General features: G+C 41.2%; 1 protein-coding gene across 1 annotated transcript in view; it reads right to left on the bottom strand.

The window, feature by feature from the left end:
* Positions 1-21,078, bottom strand: part of cntn3a.2 (contactin 3a, tandem duplicate 2) — a 29,019-nt gene continuing 7,941 nt past the window's right edge. Inside the window, exons 8-22 of the mRNA XM_071907424.2 lie at positions 20,573-20,709; positions 17,628-17,757; positions 16,931-17,081; positions 16,294-16,421; positions 14,781-14,950; positions 13,301-13,418; positions 7,306-7,464; positions 5,957-6,106; positions 5,707-5,777; positions 4,794-5,028; positions 4,114-4,223; positions 2,700-2,886; positions 2,225-2,337; positions 1,798-1,963; positions 1-98 (exon numbers count right to left, since the gene is read on the bottom strand). Of these exons, the coding sequence (XP_071763525.1) occupies positions 1-98; positions 1,798-1,963; positions 2,225-2,337; positions 2,700-2,886; positions 4,114-4,223; positions 4,794-5,028; positions 5,707-5,777; positions 5,957-6,106; positions 7,306-7,464; positions 13,301-13,418; positions 14,781-14,950; positions 16,294-16,421; positions 16,931-17,081; positions 17,628-17,757; positions 20,573-20,709 (2,123 nt within the window). The remainder of the gene's footprint in view (positions 99-1,797; positions 1,964-2,224; positions 2,338-2,699; positions 2,887-4,113; positions 4,224-4,793; positions 5,029-5,706; positions 5,778-5,956; positions 6,107-7,305; positions 7,465-13,300; positions 13,419-14,780; positions 14,951-16,293; positions 16,422-16,930; positions 17,082-17,627; positions 17,758-20,572; positions 20,710-21,078) is intronic.

The raw sequence follows: 21,078 nt of genomic DNA, 5'->3' as shown, positions 1-21,078 counted from the left end.
TCATGACGTTGACCTGAATGTTGATATTGCGATGGTGAGGAGCAGAGCGAGGGGGGAGACGTCCAGGCTCCGGGCCCGCGAGCCTCGGGCGCTCATACCTGCAACAAGACACATGACAAACTGAGGTAAAAACCTGCCAGGTGCTGCATATAGCTGGCGTCAGCACCTGCACTGACTTCTAACTGCAACTTTGGGACTGTCATGAATATCCACAAGCATGCATCAACTGAAACATCCACTTTTTTTTTTTCCCACTTTCCCCTGCTGCCTCCAGTGACCGCTGAAAGAGATGGCAAGATATTCTAATTGAAAATAAGAAGTTTGTCTTTGCAAAAACCACAACTTTAACATATTGGAGGTTCAAAAGGATCAGGGAAATGTGGTTAAAATCTGTTCATGTGCTGCCACTTCCGACTGCAGTTGTAAATAAGAAAATTGATTATGGAGGCTGGATTCAAAGGGAGCAGGAGCCTGATGCAGCCTGCAGGCAACCAATCTCCCATCGCCAGTGCAAGTTCCTCATCTATGATTTAAGTGAGTCAATTAGCTCCTGTGGATCACTTTCCTGTAATAATATAATATCCACAGATCTTTACTGCAAAAAAAGAATTCTCCTGAATCATTTCTGATGTTTCAGAGTTTCTACTTTCCATAAACTTAGCCCTCTGTTTTGCCTGCTAATGTGTTTTGACCGTGTCTCATTCTTTGCAGGATCTAGCTGGAGTTTTTGTCAAACAGAGATAAAGATTCTCTGTGAATTGGAGTCAAAAAAGGTAGCCTAGTTTTCATCAAATTAAATTGAAAAGAAAAGCCAGTGAATTCAATCTCTCCCAATGGCTTTTTCAGGGGCTCAACACAGAATATCAACATTGCAGATTAGCATTTAGAGGAGAAGAAGAGTTAGCCCCCTGGAGTCCCACAGGACAGTAATAGCATCTAGTAAAAGAGGAAGTCAACCTCTGCGACAGAGATGGATTGCACTGCATATTTCAGCAAAATATAAGCCTGCAGAGCACAACGGGGGTGGTTGGGGACAGAAGTTATAGAGAGTCACAGGAGGACAAAATGTCCCTGTCAGGTTTTAAAAGTGTTAAGTGACTTCATTTATAAAAGGGAATGGGCAACAAAATAGAAGTTCTCACAGACTGAAGTCCCAGTGAATCTATATGTCACATTTAGTCATTCCACAGTCTTACTCTGCAGCATGGTGGCATCAGCATATTTCAGTGCAACAGCGATAGACCTAACATTTTGGAATAAGCATCAATGTTGTTGCTTTCCTCTAAGAGGGCATCCAAAGCTGCAGTCCATGTGGCTTAAGTGCAAAAAGCAATGTGGCCACTTTGTACACAGACAAACTGGAACTAGAGCTGAACAATTACGAAAAAAAAGCAAAATTGCTGTATGAACTTCTGCAATTTCCAAATCACAGAGGCTGCAATTAACTGCTTAAGAGAGAGGGGCGTATAAAATGGATTTCTAAACAAGGTTTAGTGCTGCAGGTAATCTTTGGTCCATGAATCAAGTACAATATTGGTGAAAACCTTTCATCATACTCAAACTCAATAAATCTTGCACACTAACAACAATTTTTTTTAACAAAATCACTTTTCTTTAAACAATTTTAGAGTGATGATATGAATCGCAGTTAAAATCGGAATTGCAAATAATCATGATTAGATGTTTTGTCAATATCTTTCAGCCTTAACTGGAACTACATCTAGACTTTGCTGTACTTCACCACATGAATGCCACATATAACACATCAACCAGACAAACTGTGAGCAGCCAGCTTACTTAGTTGGTGGATTCTTATGGGGTCTGAGGCTGGACCCAGACCTCCTTCACTCAGCGACTGGATGTGGATGATGTAGTCGTCGTCTTCAGGGAGGGTCAGCTCCACTGTTGAATTGGCTGTTGTGAGCGTGTTTACCTCTTTGTGTCTCTGTCTCCTGTATGACAGCTGAAGGGGAGAGGGAGACAAGGTGGGTAATGCACTGTAAATATGTGTAATTAGAGCCTGAGCGCTTAGAAACAGGTAAGGCCCACCCTCTCAGTCAATTTAATCCAATACATACTATGATTATTTGGTTCAGAACACTTTCTCGTTTACCATACTTTATTGTGAAGCCTTTTAAAAACATATATATTTATATATATATATATATATATATATATATATATATATATATATATATATACAGTATATATATCATGAACTCACTTGGTAGCCGGTAACTTCTGACTCTGATTCCATCGCCACCACAGGTTCCCAGTAAAGAGAGAGGTGAGAGCCAATTAGGGTCCATTCAACATTCAGCGGTGGCTGGGCTGGTGCTGCATGGCAGGAAAACAAGTGTTACAAAAAACAAGTTACTCCTGTCACATCATTACCCCTATAGCAGACACTTTCATATTACAGTTATGGCTATTCTCTGTTCTCTTAGGATAATATTACTTCCCAAGAATGAGATGAGAACGGCACATTTTTTCTGTTTTCTGACTACTGTGATATGAGGGAGGAAACACATTAACCTTCTCCTGTATTGTTGCGACATGGCTAAAAATAGAATGGCTACTCATGTTCTTTCAATCGCTACCCTCTTTATTTTTTCAACTTTTGAACAATAACCAGCATGGACACAACAACAAAGCCTCTCTTGATCAGCAACATGAGTTCTTGGGTGCCCGCGACTCACGTGGCTTTTTTGTGGTGGCGTTGATTGCGGGGAGGAAAGGGCCGGTGCCCGCTGTGTTGAAGGCGCTGACTGTTAGGAAATACTGCGTGTTTCCCGCCAGGCCGCTCACAGTGACCGAGGTTTGGTTCCCAGGGACCCTCACCTTCCCCATGGTCTCTGGCTTAGTGTCGTCTTCCCAGTATGCCACCTATTGGGAACGTACAGCATGTCATCTGGGATTTTTAACATGATTTATGGCGCGGGCTTGGAACAAACAGTGTACATGGGAAGCGTGTATTATCTGTCAAATGCAGCAAAAAACAGGATTTGTAGCTGTTTCTGATATCTTAAGAGAAATTCTGTGCAAATCTGAGATTCTGTGTTTTTAAGCAATGACCCCGGGAAGAGAGAGATTATAGTTTTCTCTTACGGTTCCCCTGATAATTTACTTTTACAACTCCCAACAATGTTTCATTATTGGTGTATTACAACTGAGTTTCACAATACCTCAATCCTAAAGAGGAAATGTAATACATTACTCAGTAACATGTTACACTAATAATAGTGAAGTGTAACAACTTTCAATTTAAGTAATAATTTTACCAATCAAAAAGTTAGCAATCAAAACATAAGTGATTACTTTTGTTATCACCCCTCTGAATATCAGACTGAAAACTAACTCCTGTCCCCTGATTTGTTTCTGTCATAATTAGTCATTTATATGACAAGCTTAGATGAGAAAGGGCAGAAAAGTTTATTACTCCCACTACTATGATTTTACTGAGCAAAAAGATGTCTAGAACATTGGACATCAAAGCTAATTGGTTACCCTGATTATTCACACAGGAGCGCACAGGTGAGGCAATCAGGTTATCCCGATTTTTAAAAAGGTAAGACAGGATGCGATCAACAATTGTGGGTTGTGGAACGGAAAAGTAATAAAACAAATAGTGTACTATGCAAATTTTATTATTCCATTTAGAGTATATTGACAAGACAAACCAGTAAAAGAGCTGATTTATTGCCATGCTGCTTCACTGGCCTGCTCCTGTACTGCGGACTGCACCAACCTTTGAATAATCAACAACAGCTTTCAGTACTCTTTGCTGTGGTGTGTTGATGTTTGTGTTGTGATATTTGGTCTGGTATAGTGGTAGCGCAGAATATCATAGGTATCATGACACCTGTACAACTGACAGAAATGGGAAAAGGCATGTGGACAGGCAATTTTCTTTTGGTCTCTTAGAAAAAGGTCCAACATGTTTTTCTGTATAATTTGGGTGACAAAAGTCACCCAGCTGAAACAGCCATTTCCATGGTGACGCAGAGTTTGGAAGTGATGGCTCGGAGGTGCACCAGGGGTGATGACAAGCATTTGAATTGTGGTGTGCAAACTCTTGATTTCCATTTCCATTTAAAAAAGAGTGAAATGTACCTCGTAGCCCAGAACTCTTTCAGGGGTGAAGGAGAGAGCCTGCCAGTTCACCTCAATCTCAGAGGCTGAGACACTTCTGGCCCAAACTCCCCCTGGCATCCCGCTTGGCTCTGAAAACAGACAGCAGACGAGAGCTTTGCTGTCTTCATCCAACATCACAGAGACAAACTGAAAAACTGTCCTTCAAAATTTCCCATTTATAACCATGCATCATTCTAATGCTATCATTCTCGCTGATCCCTGCTCGGATAAATCATCGCACTGGTAAATCGGCCATCGATGCTACACTACACTACACTTCAGACTGACCCTCTTTCAACATGCCGAGAGGAAACATGGATCTAAACGCTACCTGGTTTTCACTCTGGCCTCGTCTTGCATAAGAATTCAAAACACAGTGGTGATATTTTGGAAGCAATCTTATGCAAAGCCCTTGTTTCCTCTCCCTCCTTACATAAATATGTGTTCCAAATTTTCTCCCAGCTTTTCGTTTCCTTTTAACTTGACCACCAGCCAGTCAAAGAGATTTCCTGAGATTTCTTTCACCATACGTTGCCTTATTTATCAAGCTCTTTTCATCCCAGCGGATGCAATAAAACCCGCTTCATTTTCTTTATCCCTCTCAAAAAAATGAAAACAGCCTTGTTCTCCCTCCAAATATTCCATTCCGGTTGCCTTACCTATCTCTGCGGAGTAGATGGTGACCACAGGACTGAAGGGACCCTGTCCTTTGCTGTTGTAAGTGCCAACCTTGACATGAAATGGAGAGAAGGGCGCAATGCTGTCGTTGCGGTAGACGTAGCGGGATGCGCCCGGGGCAGAGGTGGCCACGTGGGTCCAAGTAACCTCTCCGAAGGCGCGGAAAGCGATGATGTAACCAAAGCTCTCACCATTCTGCAGTTCTTCGGGGACAGGCTGAGAGTGAAACACAAAACTATAGTGATATTAAAACACATACAAACCACTCACGTTCCCCCCACCGCTGGGCTGACACAATCACCACCCAATCTTATAGTGCCAAAAGAAGTGCATGACCCACAAATTGCTTTTCTTACCCACCTGACTAAATGTAGTGAGGAGTAAAATGCCATTTAAAAAAAAAAAAAGCCAAGCTCATTACAGAATGTCTCCGCAGCTTATCAAATGAAAAGTTATTTCGGCATTTATTGAACTGAGAACACTCAAATAATGTACCTGTGATAGCTTTGGTCATCTAATGGCTTCTTTAACATTTACGTCTCTTTTCAGCAACCACACTGGCTTGCTTCACTGCTGGATTTGAGCATTGCAGATTTGCCTGAACAACAGCAATTCTCCACACATCCAAGCCTTATAAATGACAAACAATCTATCTGTCAGATTCAGTGTTCTGCTTGTGTATGCGCTGCCACTTCCTTACATGCAGACTCTTTAACTAAGAAATTACAACTGCAGCTGAGCCAGATTTCAATTGGCTCAGAATTTATGACACCCACAAGCCAAATAGAGCGGGGGCTTTGATTTAAGGTGAAATAATAAGCACCTCATTCAGGGATATGAAAGTAACTGCAGGCACTTTGAATGGCAGGCTAGAACATAAGACTGATGACTTACCTCCCATGTGATGACCAACTCGGATCTGCTGCCGCCCCCTCCGCCCACTTCACCTGGCGCTGCATCAGGAACTACACAACAAAGGCCATGTTCACTGCTCCACATGAAACAACTTTTGGGTTTATATTGTGTGGGATTTTGGAAATGTGGCAGCATAATCGTAATCCATTCGTCATTTTGCGGATTTAATTTAAGGTATTGATTTTTTTCTCTGTAGTCGTGAAGAATGAGGAAAAAGTGAAGTGTGTACCTGCGTCCTCTGTCCTGGTCTTGAGTGAGGCGGGACTGGGTTCTCCCGTTCCAACGCTGTTTTTAGCCAGCACTCGAAACTCATACTCCACCCAGGCATTGAGGTCCACTACAGTGGCTGTTAGTGTGTTCCCATCGATCACCTCAGGGACTGGGAAAACACAGAAAAACAGAACAAATAGCAAAACATGCAGAATAAAAATAAATACAATCAGGGAACTAAATAAATAAAAATATATACAAGACAAATTAAGATCAGTCACTATATGAAAGCCAGTCTACAAATATGAGTCTTAAGCAGGGATTTAAAAGATGATGTGGATTTAGCTCGCCTGAATCTAAAGGCTCTAACGATAAACACCAGGTCAGCATTAGTCTTGACTGTAGATTGTGGAAAACCGCCAGCAGCTCCCAGCTCCCCGAGGATTTCGGCTGCGCTCAGGTTCACAGGGGGTTAAAAGAAATACAGCTAGGGGACAGACCTTGCTGAGCTCTAAAAGTAATTAATAAATCTTGAAATCAATTCTACAACTGACAGGCAAGGGTAGAGATGCTATAATTGGGGTGATACACCTCAGACACACCGACTGCATCGTTGCGTTGTGTCTAAGGCAACTCACGTCAGTACTTGAATGCAGCAAGCACTACTTTTCAACTTCAACTTCAACTGGTCTCATTTTTGAAAGATGCAATAATAACTGGATCTATCTTGTCTATTTATATTAGTATTCTGTCCAAAAATCAAACATTGGAGGAAGCTGACAGAATAGCCTAATCACTTAAAAAAAGTAACTTCATTGCTCATAATCTTATATTATTTAATAAAAATGACTAGCTACCAACAACTAGCACAACATTACTTGATACTTACGGTCAGGTCTACACTTTGAATTTGATCCAAACGTTGGATAAATCCAACGCACGCTTGACCCGAAATGCACTGCAACTGCTGCAGCACGCGATAAAGCTAAGGACATGCAGCGTTTCATTGGAAATGAATGGAACCTCCGGTGCAACACAACACAATGATGCAGTCGGTTTGTCCGGGGCAACAGGGTCTCTTTGTTTAGCAACAGTTAAAATCCTATCCACTTTGTATTCTGTACAAGTTGAAGAGATTGACTTTTGCCTGAGGCAGGTGTATAGGTAGCTACAGTAAAAAACAAAAAAGTCTCCTTGAGCAACACACTGAATCCCTTCCAGCCTATATTTGGGCCTTTGTTCTGTAGCTGAACCTGACCTCTGACCTCCCTGCTGAAGGGGTCAAGAAATAGGAGAATTTCCCCATGGGGATGAGCAGAGTGTCAGAGTATCTTTAGAGGCAGTATTAGATGAAATTTCATCTCCTACCTGTGTTAACCCTCTGCCAGCCTACGGTGAAGGGATTCCTGGTCTGGATGAGGTAGTTGGTGATGGGGCTGCCGTTGTCCCTGCCGGGGCTCCAGGTCAGCTGGGCGGTGCTGTCCGTCACTTCCTCCACCGTCACCGAGTCCGGGGGGCCGGGGGGGCCTGGCTCGACCAGAGGAACAGACACGGTGAGGTACCCACATATACAGACATACAGGCCCATGCATACAGTATCTGCATGTAGGAGGGTGTGCATGCACATACTGTATGCAGGCATGGACAGCTGGGTTGGGGCCATTCATGAATTGAATTGAAAATGCATGGTAAATTCTAATTCAATTCCTTGAGTTGGAATAGGAATGTCACCCAGCTCTAAGGAAACAGAATTGGAATTCAGTTGGAACGACAGAAAATAGAACTAAATTCCATGAAATTCCACTTCACGTCTTGACTCGCTAAACATTATAAATCAAATAAAAGACAACAAATAAAACAAAGCAAGTACATTCAATGATAATATATGTATTACGATTACATGTTATGCATCAAATACCACCTGAAAGGTACCTTTTAACATTTTATGATATTCAGTATTGATCATATATAACACTACGTGTAATCCCAGATACTGTATGCGGTAAGAAAATACAAAAAAACATGGAATTTCACCAAAGGCGTCACTTTGTGTTGAAAAGTGGTGGGGACATAAGGGCTCAGATGAAAAAACATTTTTTAAACGGTCTTCAGCATATGCGATTTTAGGCAATGTAATGGGGGGATCGGTATGAGGTCAGAGTAGATCATTACGGCGAGAAAAAAAATTGCATAACGGCGCATCAAAAGGGCATAGCCTGGGCTACTACAGAGTCGACAATATGAAAATACTCAGCATAAAACGCACAACAACGTCGACCGCACAAGTACAGTCATCCATATGCATCACATCCACAGCTGCAACACAAGTCAAGAATTTGTTAAAGTTACTGATCGGCGCGTGCACGTTTTTGGGTCATTTTAGAATCAGTAGGCTAGGGGGGATTTTTTTTTTTTTTTAGCTTATGTTACTTTTTTTGGACAATGCGCATTTGTTTCTTCTATATTTACATTGCATTGTATGTTTTCTTATTGTGCAAATAAACCTTTCTCAAAGCGTTCTCATTTGTTAGTTAACATTTCTTGGTGCAAGCTATTTTTCAGAACATTTTTAACAAATTATGCTTTTAAAAAGTGATGGGGACAAAATCGGCCATTTCAAAAAGTGATGGGGACATGTCCCCAGCGTCCCCAGTGTAAATGACACCTATGAATTTCACAGAATTTCATTGAATCAAATACATTTCCAGTTCAATTCCAATTCTGTTTCCTGTAGTTTAAAATAAAAAAAATCCAATTCCAATTTCTCAGTTGAATTGGAGTTGACTGATGAGTTGACCCCAATCTTAATGGAGAGCAGATCCTACACACACAAAAAAAAAACACCTAGCAAAACTATATTGCTGCTGGAGATCCCTATTCTTGGCCAAAAACCTCCATCTCTTGACATTTGCATTAGTAAGAGAAAAAAAATAATAATAAAGAAAAAAAACAAAGCTTTGACTTTAAGTAGAGCTATTGCCCTTCACAGGGAATTAAAAGTTAATCCAAGATTTATTCTCCAATATTCAACCAATTTATAATCTTTTCTTTCCATGGTCCTCTCGGTAATTGATCGATGAATCAGCAGGCCCAACTAGTTGCTTGCAGTCAAATTAAAAGGTAAAAGATGAAAAAGGGCCTCATAGCCCTGAAGGACCAGAGTTTTATCATTTATTTTCATTATCCCACCAATTAGGCAGTGATGTTTTACTTTAGCCTCATCTACTGTTTCCTGTTCTAATGAAGGTGTCGGCTCATCAGAAATAATAGACCACCAGAGAGCTGTGAGACAGACCACAGAATAATAACACCGCCAGGCTGCTCACACTCTTCACTGCCTCTGAATTGGATTCTAATCTGTAGCAAAATATTTAAACCTGCAAATGCTTCGACAAAACTCAAGCCAAAAACATGGACTTTTTGTTTATTGTTATACATGTATAAATACAATGTGTGGTAAACAAAATATTGCTGAACCCCCATGTTCTTTGTTTACAGAAACCTAGTATGTGCCGTCTACATACATTTAGCATGAAGCGCAGGCTTTAGAGATATCGATCTGTGTAAAACTCATTAGCAGCTCTTGATAAAAAGCTTTAATACATCGCCCTCGTTAATACATATTAATGGAACACACAATCAAGGATCAATTCCTTATCCTCTTAATTATATTTCCTTGGCTGAGGCGAGAGGGTGTTGTCAGTGTCTTGAGGGTATTCAAATAATCTGTTATTAAAATGGACAGACTGTCTGGGCTTTAATTGTAGACTCAGCAGAGGAAAATTAAAATCTGGCCTTATTATGAATACCTACAGCCATAGTAATATTTTCAATTTCACCCAAATTGGTAAAATATAGCTTCACACATGGCAAAACTTTTATTTTTTAAACTTTAAAGTTTTCTTCTTTAGAATATTTTTAAAATGCAAGGCAGGGATGAAACAATAGAGACACATTTAGTAACGTCCCCTCTATTGAAGAGTGCACTTCTACTGAACTGCACTGGTGTGAGGTGTTTCCCTTTATACTTTTAGCCCTTCACTCCCAAGGGCTAAACAAATTCTATCATGTAATCATTCTGAGTGACCACATTCATCCCATCATGCATTTTTCTCTTCATGCACCGAATATGAGCTTTATCCAGGCTACGGTGTTTACATGGAACGGGTCAGTAACCAGTTTTTTCATATATCTGAACACATGGAGATAGTCTAATGTTCTGTAGTTTTCCTGCTGTGTTAATTAGTGGTGTGTTATTTTGATGACTCCATGGGAAATAGCACTTGTGCTTTTCGCCAAACCCAACAATAAACGTGACATGCTGTTTACATGCCAGAATATACCGGTTAGTATCGGCATATCCCAGCTAGCGTATTCAGGTTTTTCATATTCAGGATATGGGCTTATCCCAGTTATTGTAAACAGGATATGGCGTTTACATGCGCCAACTCATAAAATGGAATAAACTCCCTGAAGAAAGCAAGACGCTGACAAACACATCAGTTTTTAATCATGCTCTGTATATAGAACTTGCCACTGCAATAAAGGCATTTTCATTTTTTTCAGTTGTTGAGTGCCTTGGCTCCTCTCATCCTCATTAAGTCATAAACGGAATATTTGAATATCTCAAATATAGGCAAAATATACTGTATATGTGCTTGTAAACGCACTGATTGTGGTAGCATTGTCTTCCAGGATGGTGATGCCCCTGTGAAACAGGCATGAGTGCTCACCAAGTGGTTTGAATGCTAATGATAATGATGTCACCCACATGCCATGACCTTCTCAGTAACCACCACCACCCAGTGGAGTGTTAGTGAGACATCATGGAGTGGCATCTAAAAAACACAAAGAGGGCCCAAATGATCACTCAGAATCATTGTGTCAGCAGTGCTTAGCATTGACCTTGCCCTCTAGGAGATGAGTGCGGCAGAAACAGCACCCTGCACAGTTATTGAGCTACTATCACTGGCTATGTTTACATGCGCACAATAATGCGACTACTACCAATACTCCGATTAAGAAAAACAGTGTAGTTAAGCAATTTACATGATTCTACAAAGTGACACCTCCCCTGATAATTTGGTTTACATGTGGCACATGGTTAATGTGATATTGTCTTTTTGAACTAGGCGTCCCTGACAAAACATGAGCTGCGTCACCATCTACACATGTGCAACTTGATCACACTTAAAGGTCCCATATTCTACACTTTCCAGTGTTTTATTTTATGTCTTGAGGTCCATTCAAAGCTGTTTGTGTGGTGTCATGTACCAAAAACACTCTCAATCCATTTTTACACCTTAATTTTCCAGCATGTCTCTGAGCCTTACCAAGAACAGGCTGTTTCTGTCGCTGTGTCTTTAAGGCTCATTAATATTAACGACCCTCTGTTCCAATTGGCTAACCGTTTCAAGAGTGAAACGTGAGACACCGCAGCGCCGACAGCTACAGGTAGGGAAAACTGTCCGGTAAATACACAGTGACAACCACTCAACTGCTTTGAAAAAAACACTTTGTTAGTCTACTATTTCTTACAAAAATGATAATGAGCGAACCTTTGTGACGCCATAAAGTTACGGAAGTCCAAACACCTCGTTTAGATGCTCGGTTTTCTAATATGGATTATGTGGATTTAGTTTGCAACCGTGCGTTTTGATACTTTCACAATGTTTAGATAGAACATCCAACTCATTTATAATCATGTGATTAAGGTTTATACATGTTCTGACTGGTCGCTACTAATGTCAGCAAAATCAGACGTTACTGCAATTACACTTATTCCAACTAAGAGCATAATTGCATTAACATAAACAGTTTGGATGCATGGTGTTCACATGGGTCCTGACTTAAAATCACATTTTTTGTGCGCATGTAAACACTGAAGGAGGTCTTTGAGCTAGAGTTTGTATTGTTTGTACTGTACCCATTGTTTAGAAATGTATCCTGTATGCCTGATGGCTCATAGGTATGTAGGGCGGGTGGGGTGTGTGTGTGTGTGTGGGGGTGCTATCCAAACAGCACAGTGACTTGTTATTGCAAAATGAGCTCCATCGGCACTCTACTACATCAATTTGTTAACAGTCTGGGGATGTGATCAAGCACAGCCATTATTTGGCCTCGGCGACTGATTGCCATCCAGCTTCAAGCTTTGCCGCCCAACATTTGAAGCCGTTCGATCCAAGGAATGACAAACATGACAGCTGCTGTGAGCGGGAAGTGTAAATAATGCACAACCTGAGTCACAGACAAGCTCCCTTCCTGTCGATACTAGGCCAATCCATTCCCGTCGCCTTGATATAGCTTCTACTACAGAAACTAGCTTATTTCAACTTTGTTTTCATTTATTTGGAAGGGAGTGCTTATTAGTGCCATTTGCCTACAAGATCTTGAACATGCCAAGCTGGATCATTGATGGGCATCCTTGCAAGATAAAGATATGGATCCAACCTTTTCAAGTCTTGACACCAAAATCATCCCTCACCTCATCTGACATTTAACATATTTGCATGGTGTCAATTTGCTGGGCTATTTGGCTTATTGATCTAAACTAGAAACATTCCTCGTCTGTCCTCTCACTCTGCACGTTATTTTGCCCTATAAACCTGCCACTCTTCAAAACATATAATGAAAAGTAGCTCTATTTTGTTCCGCCTGATGTAGCTCTTGACAATCATCCCTCTTTGGTAGAGTTATACATATTGCATGACTGAGCAAAGACAGGTATCAAAATGTGCTGCTGTCAACTAGTCACTGCTGAGACAATATTGCAAATTGGTCATTAAAGACAGACAAAAATATCCTGAAACACAATTTATATCTGATATTCCTGCAATTTTTGACAGTTTTGTCAAGTTTTGTACACAAATGTCTCAAAATGTTATATAAACAAAAACCTAGACTCATTTTTGATGTCATCAGGCAAACTGCTGCTACAAATAAGTAGGACACTAACTCTGTGGACACTGTGATCATGCCCAGAGTAATTTTCATGGGGATATGGGTACCATTTTGGGTTCAGAACTGCAAAAAAAAAAAAAAACTCATTTGAGTTTAAAAGCCTAAGCAAACATTCTGTGCCCAGAAAATCAGAATTCCCTTCATTGTCAGTAAAGCATCTCCATAAAATGTTTTTAGGGTAAATCTTCCCCTAATTTTTTCATTTTACTCCTCTGGGCTGATAAAGAAGCACAGCACAGGTTTCAAAAATAGGTAAACCTAATAGATTAGAGAGCCCTCTTTCTTATTATGTGTTTTTTTAGGGGGGATAAATGTCTCTCCTATTGTTACCACCCAATTTTGTCTTTTTTGGGAGGGCAACCCAAAACAACCCTGGCTATAAGCAGAGAAGAGGTTTTCTTACCTTTCACGATCAACAGAGCCACTGCTGACAGGCTCTCCACGTCCGTGTCCACCACGCAGATATATTTGCCCGCATGGTAAAGCTGAATGTTTCTGATCATCAGATCCCCTGCAGCTCTCTACCAGGGAGGAAATAGAACTTTATGTAGCATGAAAGATAACAGGCCTTGTGACCGCTTATTAAAGACTGCAGTGAAGCATATGATAAGGTAAATACAGCAGCCAAAGGCATTTGTTGATCCTGCGGTTATATAGCAAATACTTCATAGAGGAAAATGTTTTGTTATAAAGATCTCTTGACAGTTTTTGCAGTCAGAGCCACTAAGAAACCACATAATCAAAAACTTTCCTATTGCGGCAGAACATCTTAGTCACACACAGCTGACCGAGATGAGCTCAGATGAAAAGGACAGAGGCCAGAATTCACCGAAATTTTCACTGAAAGTAAATGGAGTTTTTGTGCCTTACAAGGCCTCATTTCACTCGCTTTTGCAGAGGTCATCACTAAGACCTTCAAGGCCAGTTGTGAGGAACTGCACAAAGTGAACTGTTTCTATTGGGCTCCGCAGGCAGTTTTTGCTCTGTTTGAGAAAAAGAAAACCGGGGCCTCTAGATTCTCATCTGAGAGGACACCCGCAAGCAGCAAATGGTAAATTAGTGGTGAAATCCTTCTCTTGGCATTGGCAGGGACATGTGGTGGTAGGGCCAACATGGTTTAATTATGGAAATTAATTCCTTGAAGCAGCAAAGTTAAGTTGATAATCTCTTTGGACTGGGGACATTACAGCATTTCTGAGGAATGGGTCTTTTTTCCGATAAGAACATTGTCAGTCAAGCACACACACACACACGCAGAAGGGTAATCTGGAAGGGTGTAAGGGGTGTTCTGGACATGTTTTGCCATCTGGGGCTCTACCGTGCTTTCATCCCTCTAAAAGACACCTCTAAAGATGATGTGTATCCCTATTCTATATGGGGCTGTGCAGTAGGCTACATCAACATAGGATTCAAAGGGAATCCAAGCTCAGACAAAGTATTTAAAAATAGATTGCTTGAGTGAGAGAAGTGAAATCAGAAAGATGACACCCTGTCACAATGATTGAGCCACTATGGTATTACCTACACAATAATTTTGAGCAGTAACTGTATTTTGCCATAGTAACCTAAGCCGTGTTTCCATTCACAAAACTACAAATGGAAGCTTAGAGTGACACCACTCCCCTTTTCACAGTTTTCACCTTCCCACAGCTGACAATTACAATGCCTCCAAAGATAGCTTAGTTTATAAAGCAATAAAAATAAAGGCAACTATCGCCAACTGTAGTAAGACTAACCACGGCGAGTCACTCCAAGAAATACCGTGATGCCAAACCACAAGCTGTCTCTTTTAACTAATAGCAGGGATGAAGTGAAGCGAGATGGGAAGAGGTGCCAACTGCCCATTCGCACTTTCTAAAGAAGTAGGACTGCAGGTCACTCACCCCTCCCACTAGCTCAAAGTGACTGTCTCCCTTGGTGATGAGCTGTCCGTTGAAGGCCCAGGAGAAGGAAACATCAAGGACAGGGTCACTGGCGACCTGACAGGGTAACACGATGCTCTCGCCCACAATGATCTCCATGTCCGCCGGCCCCTGGGTGATTCTGGTTGGATCTGCCCCAGAAAAAACACATTGCCGGCAGCCCAGTCAGAAAATGACTCCCTGTGTTTCTCACAATCTCACAAAGCGCAGGAGACATTTCATTTCGGGGGAGTGAGGAGTCCGTAATGTGTATGTGTCGTAATTCCATGTAATTTGCTGATTTGCAGGGAATGAAGAATACTAGTGGCGCGACACTTGTTGGAACGCGTGTAAAACAATAAGTCATATGCAGGGCAACAGTGTATCGTGAAAGCTTAGTCAAGTAATGTGATAACACGGAGCCTGCCGCCACTAAAATGGCCTAATACTCTGGGCTGCCACAGCTAGAATAATCTTCTGTAATCCTGATAGCAATTATAATACACGGTGAATCAGATAAAACTGTTGTTCATGTAGCGGGTTGCATTGTATACGCTGAACCAAAATGAGGGGCACCGCTTCAAAGTCTACTACAGCCATTATTTGGCTAAGCCTGCTGCGCTTCAAAAGTCAAGATAATGAATCTGCCTGAATCAAATAAAGAAGTTACAACACAAAGAGCGCGAGGAGGATTTGCGTCCTCACATCTTACCTTATAAGGCCTGTCGAGGCACAAGAAAAATGATATGTAAAGAATGTCCCCTGAGTTCTTAAGCTTGTAATAATCAATGCCTGGGTTATGGTGCTGTGGCACTAACTGAATTACATCCTTAACAAATACTCCAATAATTAAAAAAACATAACCGGCCTTGGCAGTTACAGAGGCGGACGATAGCATTCAGCACATTAATAAAACCAGCAAGAAACTTGGAGAACACTCAACTATCACTCCACTGGAAACACACTTGCGACAATAATAGCTGTATAATCTGTAACACCTCTTCACTAACACTTTCATTGTTTCCACTCATGGCACTTTCATTTGTTGCGGTAAATTGGTTGTTTCAACGGCTTTGAGGAAAACAATGATCGAGTATTTTCTCAAACACCTTCCAAGTGCATTATTGCACCCACTGCAAAATGCAGTCAGACAAAACAGCTCAATAAAATAAAACACCCAAACAGAAAGAGAAAGCTTTGATAAGCCAGGAGTTTGTAGAAGTTTACCAATGAAAATTTCACTGGGGGTGTCCATTGGTTTGTATTAAATATTAAAAGAAAATCAAGTCAGTTAATTATGCAGAGACTTGCTGAAGTTTTGACAGTTTTGTCCTCAGAGTAAAACCATAATTTTGTTTTTATTTTGCACCCACAAGTTATTGACTCCAGTCTTAGCGGTACACTGGCCCTCCCTCATGTTAATCCATATCTAGCATTAAATTTTGCTTACTAAGTGGAACTCACAAACATTCTGCTGTTCAACAGCGGAGCTTACCGGTAACAAGGAGTCTCCCCGTTGTACTGGACATGCCAAATCTATTCCTGGCGAAGCAGGTATAGCTGCCTGCATCAGACTTGGTCACGTTGGCCAGCCTCAGCGTTCCATCGGGAGAAAGTGTAATCCTATGTAAATGTACAATAAAGAGAGACAGCAGTTTACCTTCCAACTTTTCCAAGCAATAACGCATTTTACAGCTAAGGAAGAATATTTTTTTATTCGATGGTCAGCAGCTTTGATCTTCTTAATTGCTTCATTTGCCAGATGGTGTATCACTCTTGATGTCTATTTTTTACATGATCATGGACATCTGTCAGCTAAGCAGTGTGTGTGTGTGTGTGTGTGTGTGTGTGTGTGTGTGTGTATGTGTGTGTGTGTGTGACTTTAATGAATGTTACTCCATGAGATCAACCAAGGCTTTAAAAGAGCAGGGGTAACTCATGCACTTCTGACACCATCTACACAGAAAGAACACCATGCTGGAGACAAAAAACTGTTTATACAAAAATACTAAATTCCTTATGTATGCACCTTAATATCAAGATTTTGAACATATATTTCTTCTGCTATAGCATAGGAAAATGCATAATTTTCAACTGAGGACAAGTGGTTAGTCTTTAAAGTCAGTCATTACCTGTCATTGGTGTGGATAGGCAAGTTCCCTTTCTTCCACAAGATGCTGGCAATGGGATAGGCCTGGGGCTTACACTCCAACGTTACTGTAGTGCCTGCTTTGGCTTTGAGCAGCGCTCTGAGGAGGTTCCCTGTGAAGTCTGGAGGAGAGGCTGATGGGAAACAGTAAACGGACTTGAGTACAACACTGTAACAAATCTCACAGGGCATTTGGAGTGTGCTTCAATTTGGTCTGTGAAAGTCATCAAACGCTAATGTAATGCAGACAGACATCTAAAACATTTGTAATGGGAATCGCATTTCTAAAGATGGAACCACTACTGGGCTTTTTTTTTCAATTTCTTTTAAGTATATAACGCATGATGATTTACAATGAAAGTCTGCAGGAATGCAACGATAGGGTAACTTTTTATCGGTTTGCATAGCATACGGTCACATTTATCGTTCGTGATAGGCTCAACCTTCGAGGAAAATGTATCCATCACCCCATCCTCACCTTTTCTAACCGTCACATCAAAGTAAATCAGGATATCATGAAGGGATAAATCAGAAAATACATTTGACCCCACAAAACCATTCTCACTGACCCCATTATCCGCTAATCCAGACAACCTTTAGAATGACAGTAAGATGACCTTTACGATTCTTTGGCAACGACGATTCAAGGATTTAAGGGAGGAGATAAAAGGCCATCTTACCTAAAACCATAAGTTCAGCACCAAAATATATGACACCATGTTTATTCTCAGCCACACACTGGTACATGCCGGCATCAGACAGCGTCAGCACCGACACTGACATGACTCCCTCCTCCACATGGATCCTGTCCTGTGAAGACACATATGACAGAAAGCTATTATTGCCAAGACTTAAAGGGGCCCTATTATAGGAATTCAAATTTTCCCGTATGTATATACATATATGTTCAAAGATGTTTAATGAAGGATTTGTCAAAATTTTATTTCATTAGAGTGGCTAAATTTAATTTAGTTACTGCGTTTTCAAAAATCCACCCATTTTGACAGGCAGTTTCAGACCAACTCCTGTCAACGCATCACTGGACTTGGTTTTGATCTCGCTAAACCATTACTAAAATCCCTCCAATCAGGCAAATTTGCAGCGTTTGAACTGGAAAGCCTCCACTCAGCAGATTTACCTCATTTGAGTTGTCAGCCAATCAGGGTCCAGCATTGTGACTGTTGTGCCTATAAGGACTTAGTCTTCAAATTCATTCAATAAATACCCTTTAAACTGAACTACACTTATTTATAAAACATCAACAATAACATTATTCTTATCCGTACACAGTTTTGAGAAACAGTTTGTGAACCCTTGGGAATTACCTGGATTCCTGCAGTGCTTGCTCCCAAAATGTGGGTTTGATTTTCATCCAAATCATAACAATAAACACAATCTGAATTAAAAAAATAAAACAGAAACAAGTGTACTTTTTCATGTCTTTATTGAAGACGTGCACTTTTAGAGTCAGGAACTGGTAGAAACTCCTAATATCAGCAATAACCTCAAAGGTTCCCTATTCTGCGGACCAGACCTGCAGAATGGTTAAGCAGCATTTTGGATCATTCCTCTTTACAGAGTCGTTTGAGTTCATTGATTTTTTTCGGGACGTCTTGCATGAACGACTCGCTGCAGGTCATGCCTAAGCATTTCAATAGGCTTAAGGTCACGACTTGGTCATTCCAACATGCTAATTTTCATTAGTTTAAGCCCTTCTGTTGTAGATTTACTTCTGTGCTTTGGGTCACTGTCGCGCTGTGTGACCCAACCTCTGTTAAGTTTCAGATCACAAACGGTTACCCTGATTTTCTCCTGTAGGATTTCCCCGATACAATTTGGAATTCATTGATCCCTCAGTGATTGCAAGCTGTCCGGAGCCTGAAGCAGCCCCGAACCTTGATGCTCCCGCCACCATGCTTCACGGTTTGAATGAGGTTCTAGTCTTTGTATGCAATGTTTTTTTTTCTTCCAGACACAACATTCAACTTAATCTTTTGTCTCATCTGTCCACAGAACACTGTTCCGGCAGCATTATACCGTGATGAAGACATATGCCGAAACATCTTGGAATACACCGTTATCTCTTTTTCACTCTTTAGCCAGTAGTGTTCCATCCAGGTGGTCTTTAGCAAATTTGACAGGCAGCCATGTTTTTGTTTTCGAGAAAAGTGGTTTCCTCCTCGGTATATTTCCATGAACACCGCTCTCGTTTCAATGTTTTTCTTATTGTGGACTCATGAAAACAGACATTAGCAGGTGCAAGAGATGCCTGCGGGTCCTAAGCCGTTACCCTGGAGTTCTTTGTCACTTCCCTGAGATTTGTATGGCACTCTTGCAACGATTTTTGCAGAACGCCCACTCCTTGGGAGAGTGGCAACAGTGCTGAATCTCTTCCATTTGTTCCATTTATCTGCCTGACAGTCAATTGATGGAGGTCCAAGTCTTTAGAGATGCTTCTGTAGCCCTGTCCAGCCGTATGAGCATCAACAACTCTTCTTCTGCGGTCCTCTGAAATCGCTTTTGATCGGGGCATGTTTCACTTCAACGGACCTCTGTTGTGAAGAGCAAACTCTGTTGATTACCAAACTTTTGTGGGTTTTTTGATAGGGCAAGCCGTCTCTAACCCATATCTCAATGTCATCACAATGATTGGATTACCTGACTCCAACTTCCGCCCCCATTTCATTTCAAGTCATGATCCTAGAGGTTCACATAGTTTTTCCAGGCTATACTCTTCATGCTTAAACAATGGCTTCAATAAAAACATGAAAAAGGATTGTTCAATTGTGTGTGCGTTATTTGTTTATTCAGATTGTGTTTATAACGAAGATGAGGTGCAGATCAGACCGCATTTCAGGAACAATTAACGCATAAATCCAGGTAATTCCAATGGGTTCACAAACTTTTTCACACAACTGTATTTGAAACCAAAATCGTGAAAACTGGATGTTTCACAGTTTCTTTTACCATAGAGATGTTAAATGTATTCCGACTGATTCCACATCTTACACCAGTGAAAATATTCTTTAAAAGGTATTAAAGATGTTAGAATTTTTTAATGTATTTATCATAGCACACAGAGTACATCTGCACTCTATAAAGCATCCCTAGCCCTCAGCATCATTAATGCTCTGTAAGAAAATAAATCTTGGCAGCATGATAAAATCAATGTTCAGTTGAAAGCTAGGCATCCCACTTAAAGAAACAACTAGAACTTCTCTGGTGGTCTGCCGTTGCTACCATGTATATTTCACAGTAGATTAAACGCATTGTCCCTCAATCTGGAGGAGCTCAAACATGCACCATGAATAATGAAAACAACCACTGGCTCCATTCAGAGGAAGTGGAGCAATCTCATGGGGACTACACTGATCCACTCTCTGGCTGTGTATTCTGCCAAGGAAGAGCAGAATAAGAGACACTGGCATCCGTGTCTCATCACTATACTCTTCAGCAAGGTGTTTACACTCTCATCTCACCGTGAATTGCGCTCCAAAAAAACAAATCTCCTCTGTGCCAGACTGTTCTTTTCTACAAAATGAAAGAATGAGCCAAAGCCGAAGCTGAGGATTACGTCTGTGAAACAAAGTACTGGTAGGTGGTAGACAGCAGGCAGCGTTTTTACCTCGGAGACCAGCGCTTGTCCATTCTTCAGCCAGGTGTAGGAGGGCTTGGGCTTGCCATTGGCTCGACACTCCCAGTAAAGCCTCTCCTCTATAGCCAGGGCCGTGTCCTTCATGGTCTGGATCCACTGAGGCTTGGCTGAGGAAAATACAAAATACACTCCACTGAAATACCTGAAGAGAATCAGGAGGATGGATTTTTTTTAAGGAGCAAGACCGTATCTCACTGAATTTGCTGCATCCAATATAGCACTAAGGAAAACATTTGTTTGATTGACAGTCTAAATCAGTGCAGATCATAAGAGTCGGGAGGGGGGATTTGTCTTTAAAGATGAGTCCTCTTGGTGAATAGAGAAGAGTGAATGTAGGGTATCACTCCGTTCCATCTCTTAAATGTGTCAGCACCCTCTGGCAATTCAAGATTAGCACAAAACACTAGAAGCACCAGGGAGCAGGAAGCTCTTATGATGGGTGAAGAGCACCCTCCTCCCTCCCGTCACCCATCCCC

The sequence above is a fragment of the Centroberyx gerrardi genome, chromosome 14, assembly GCF_048128805.1.
Source record: "Centroberyx gerrardi isolate f3 chromosome 14, fCenGer3.hap1.cur.20231027, whole genome shotgun sequence".
Taxonomy (NCBI): domain Eukaryota; kingdom Metazoa; phylum Chordata; class Actinopteri; order Beryciformes; family Berycidae; genus Centroberyx; species Centroberyx gerrardi.
This window is presented reverse-complemented; position numbering and strand designations above follow the sequence as displayed.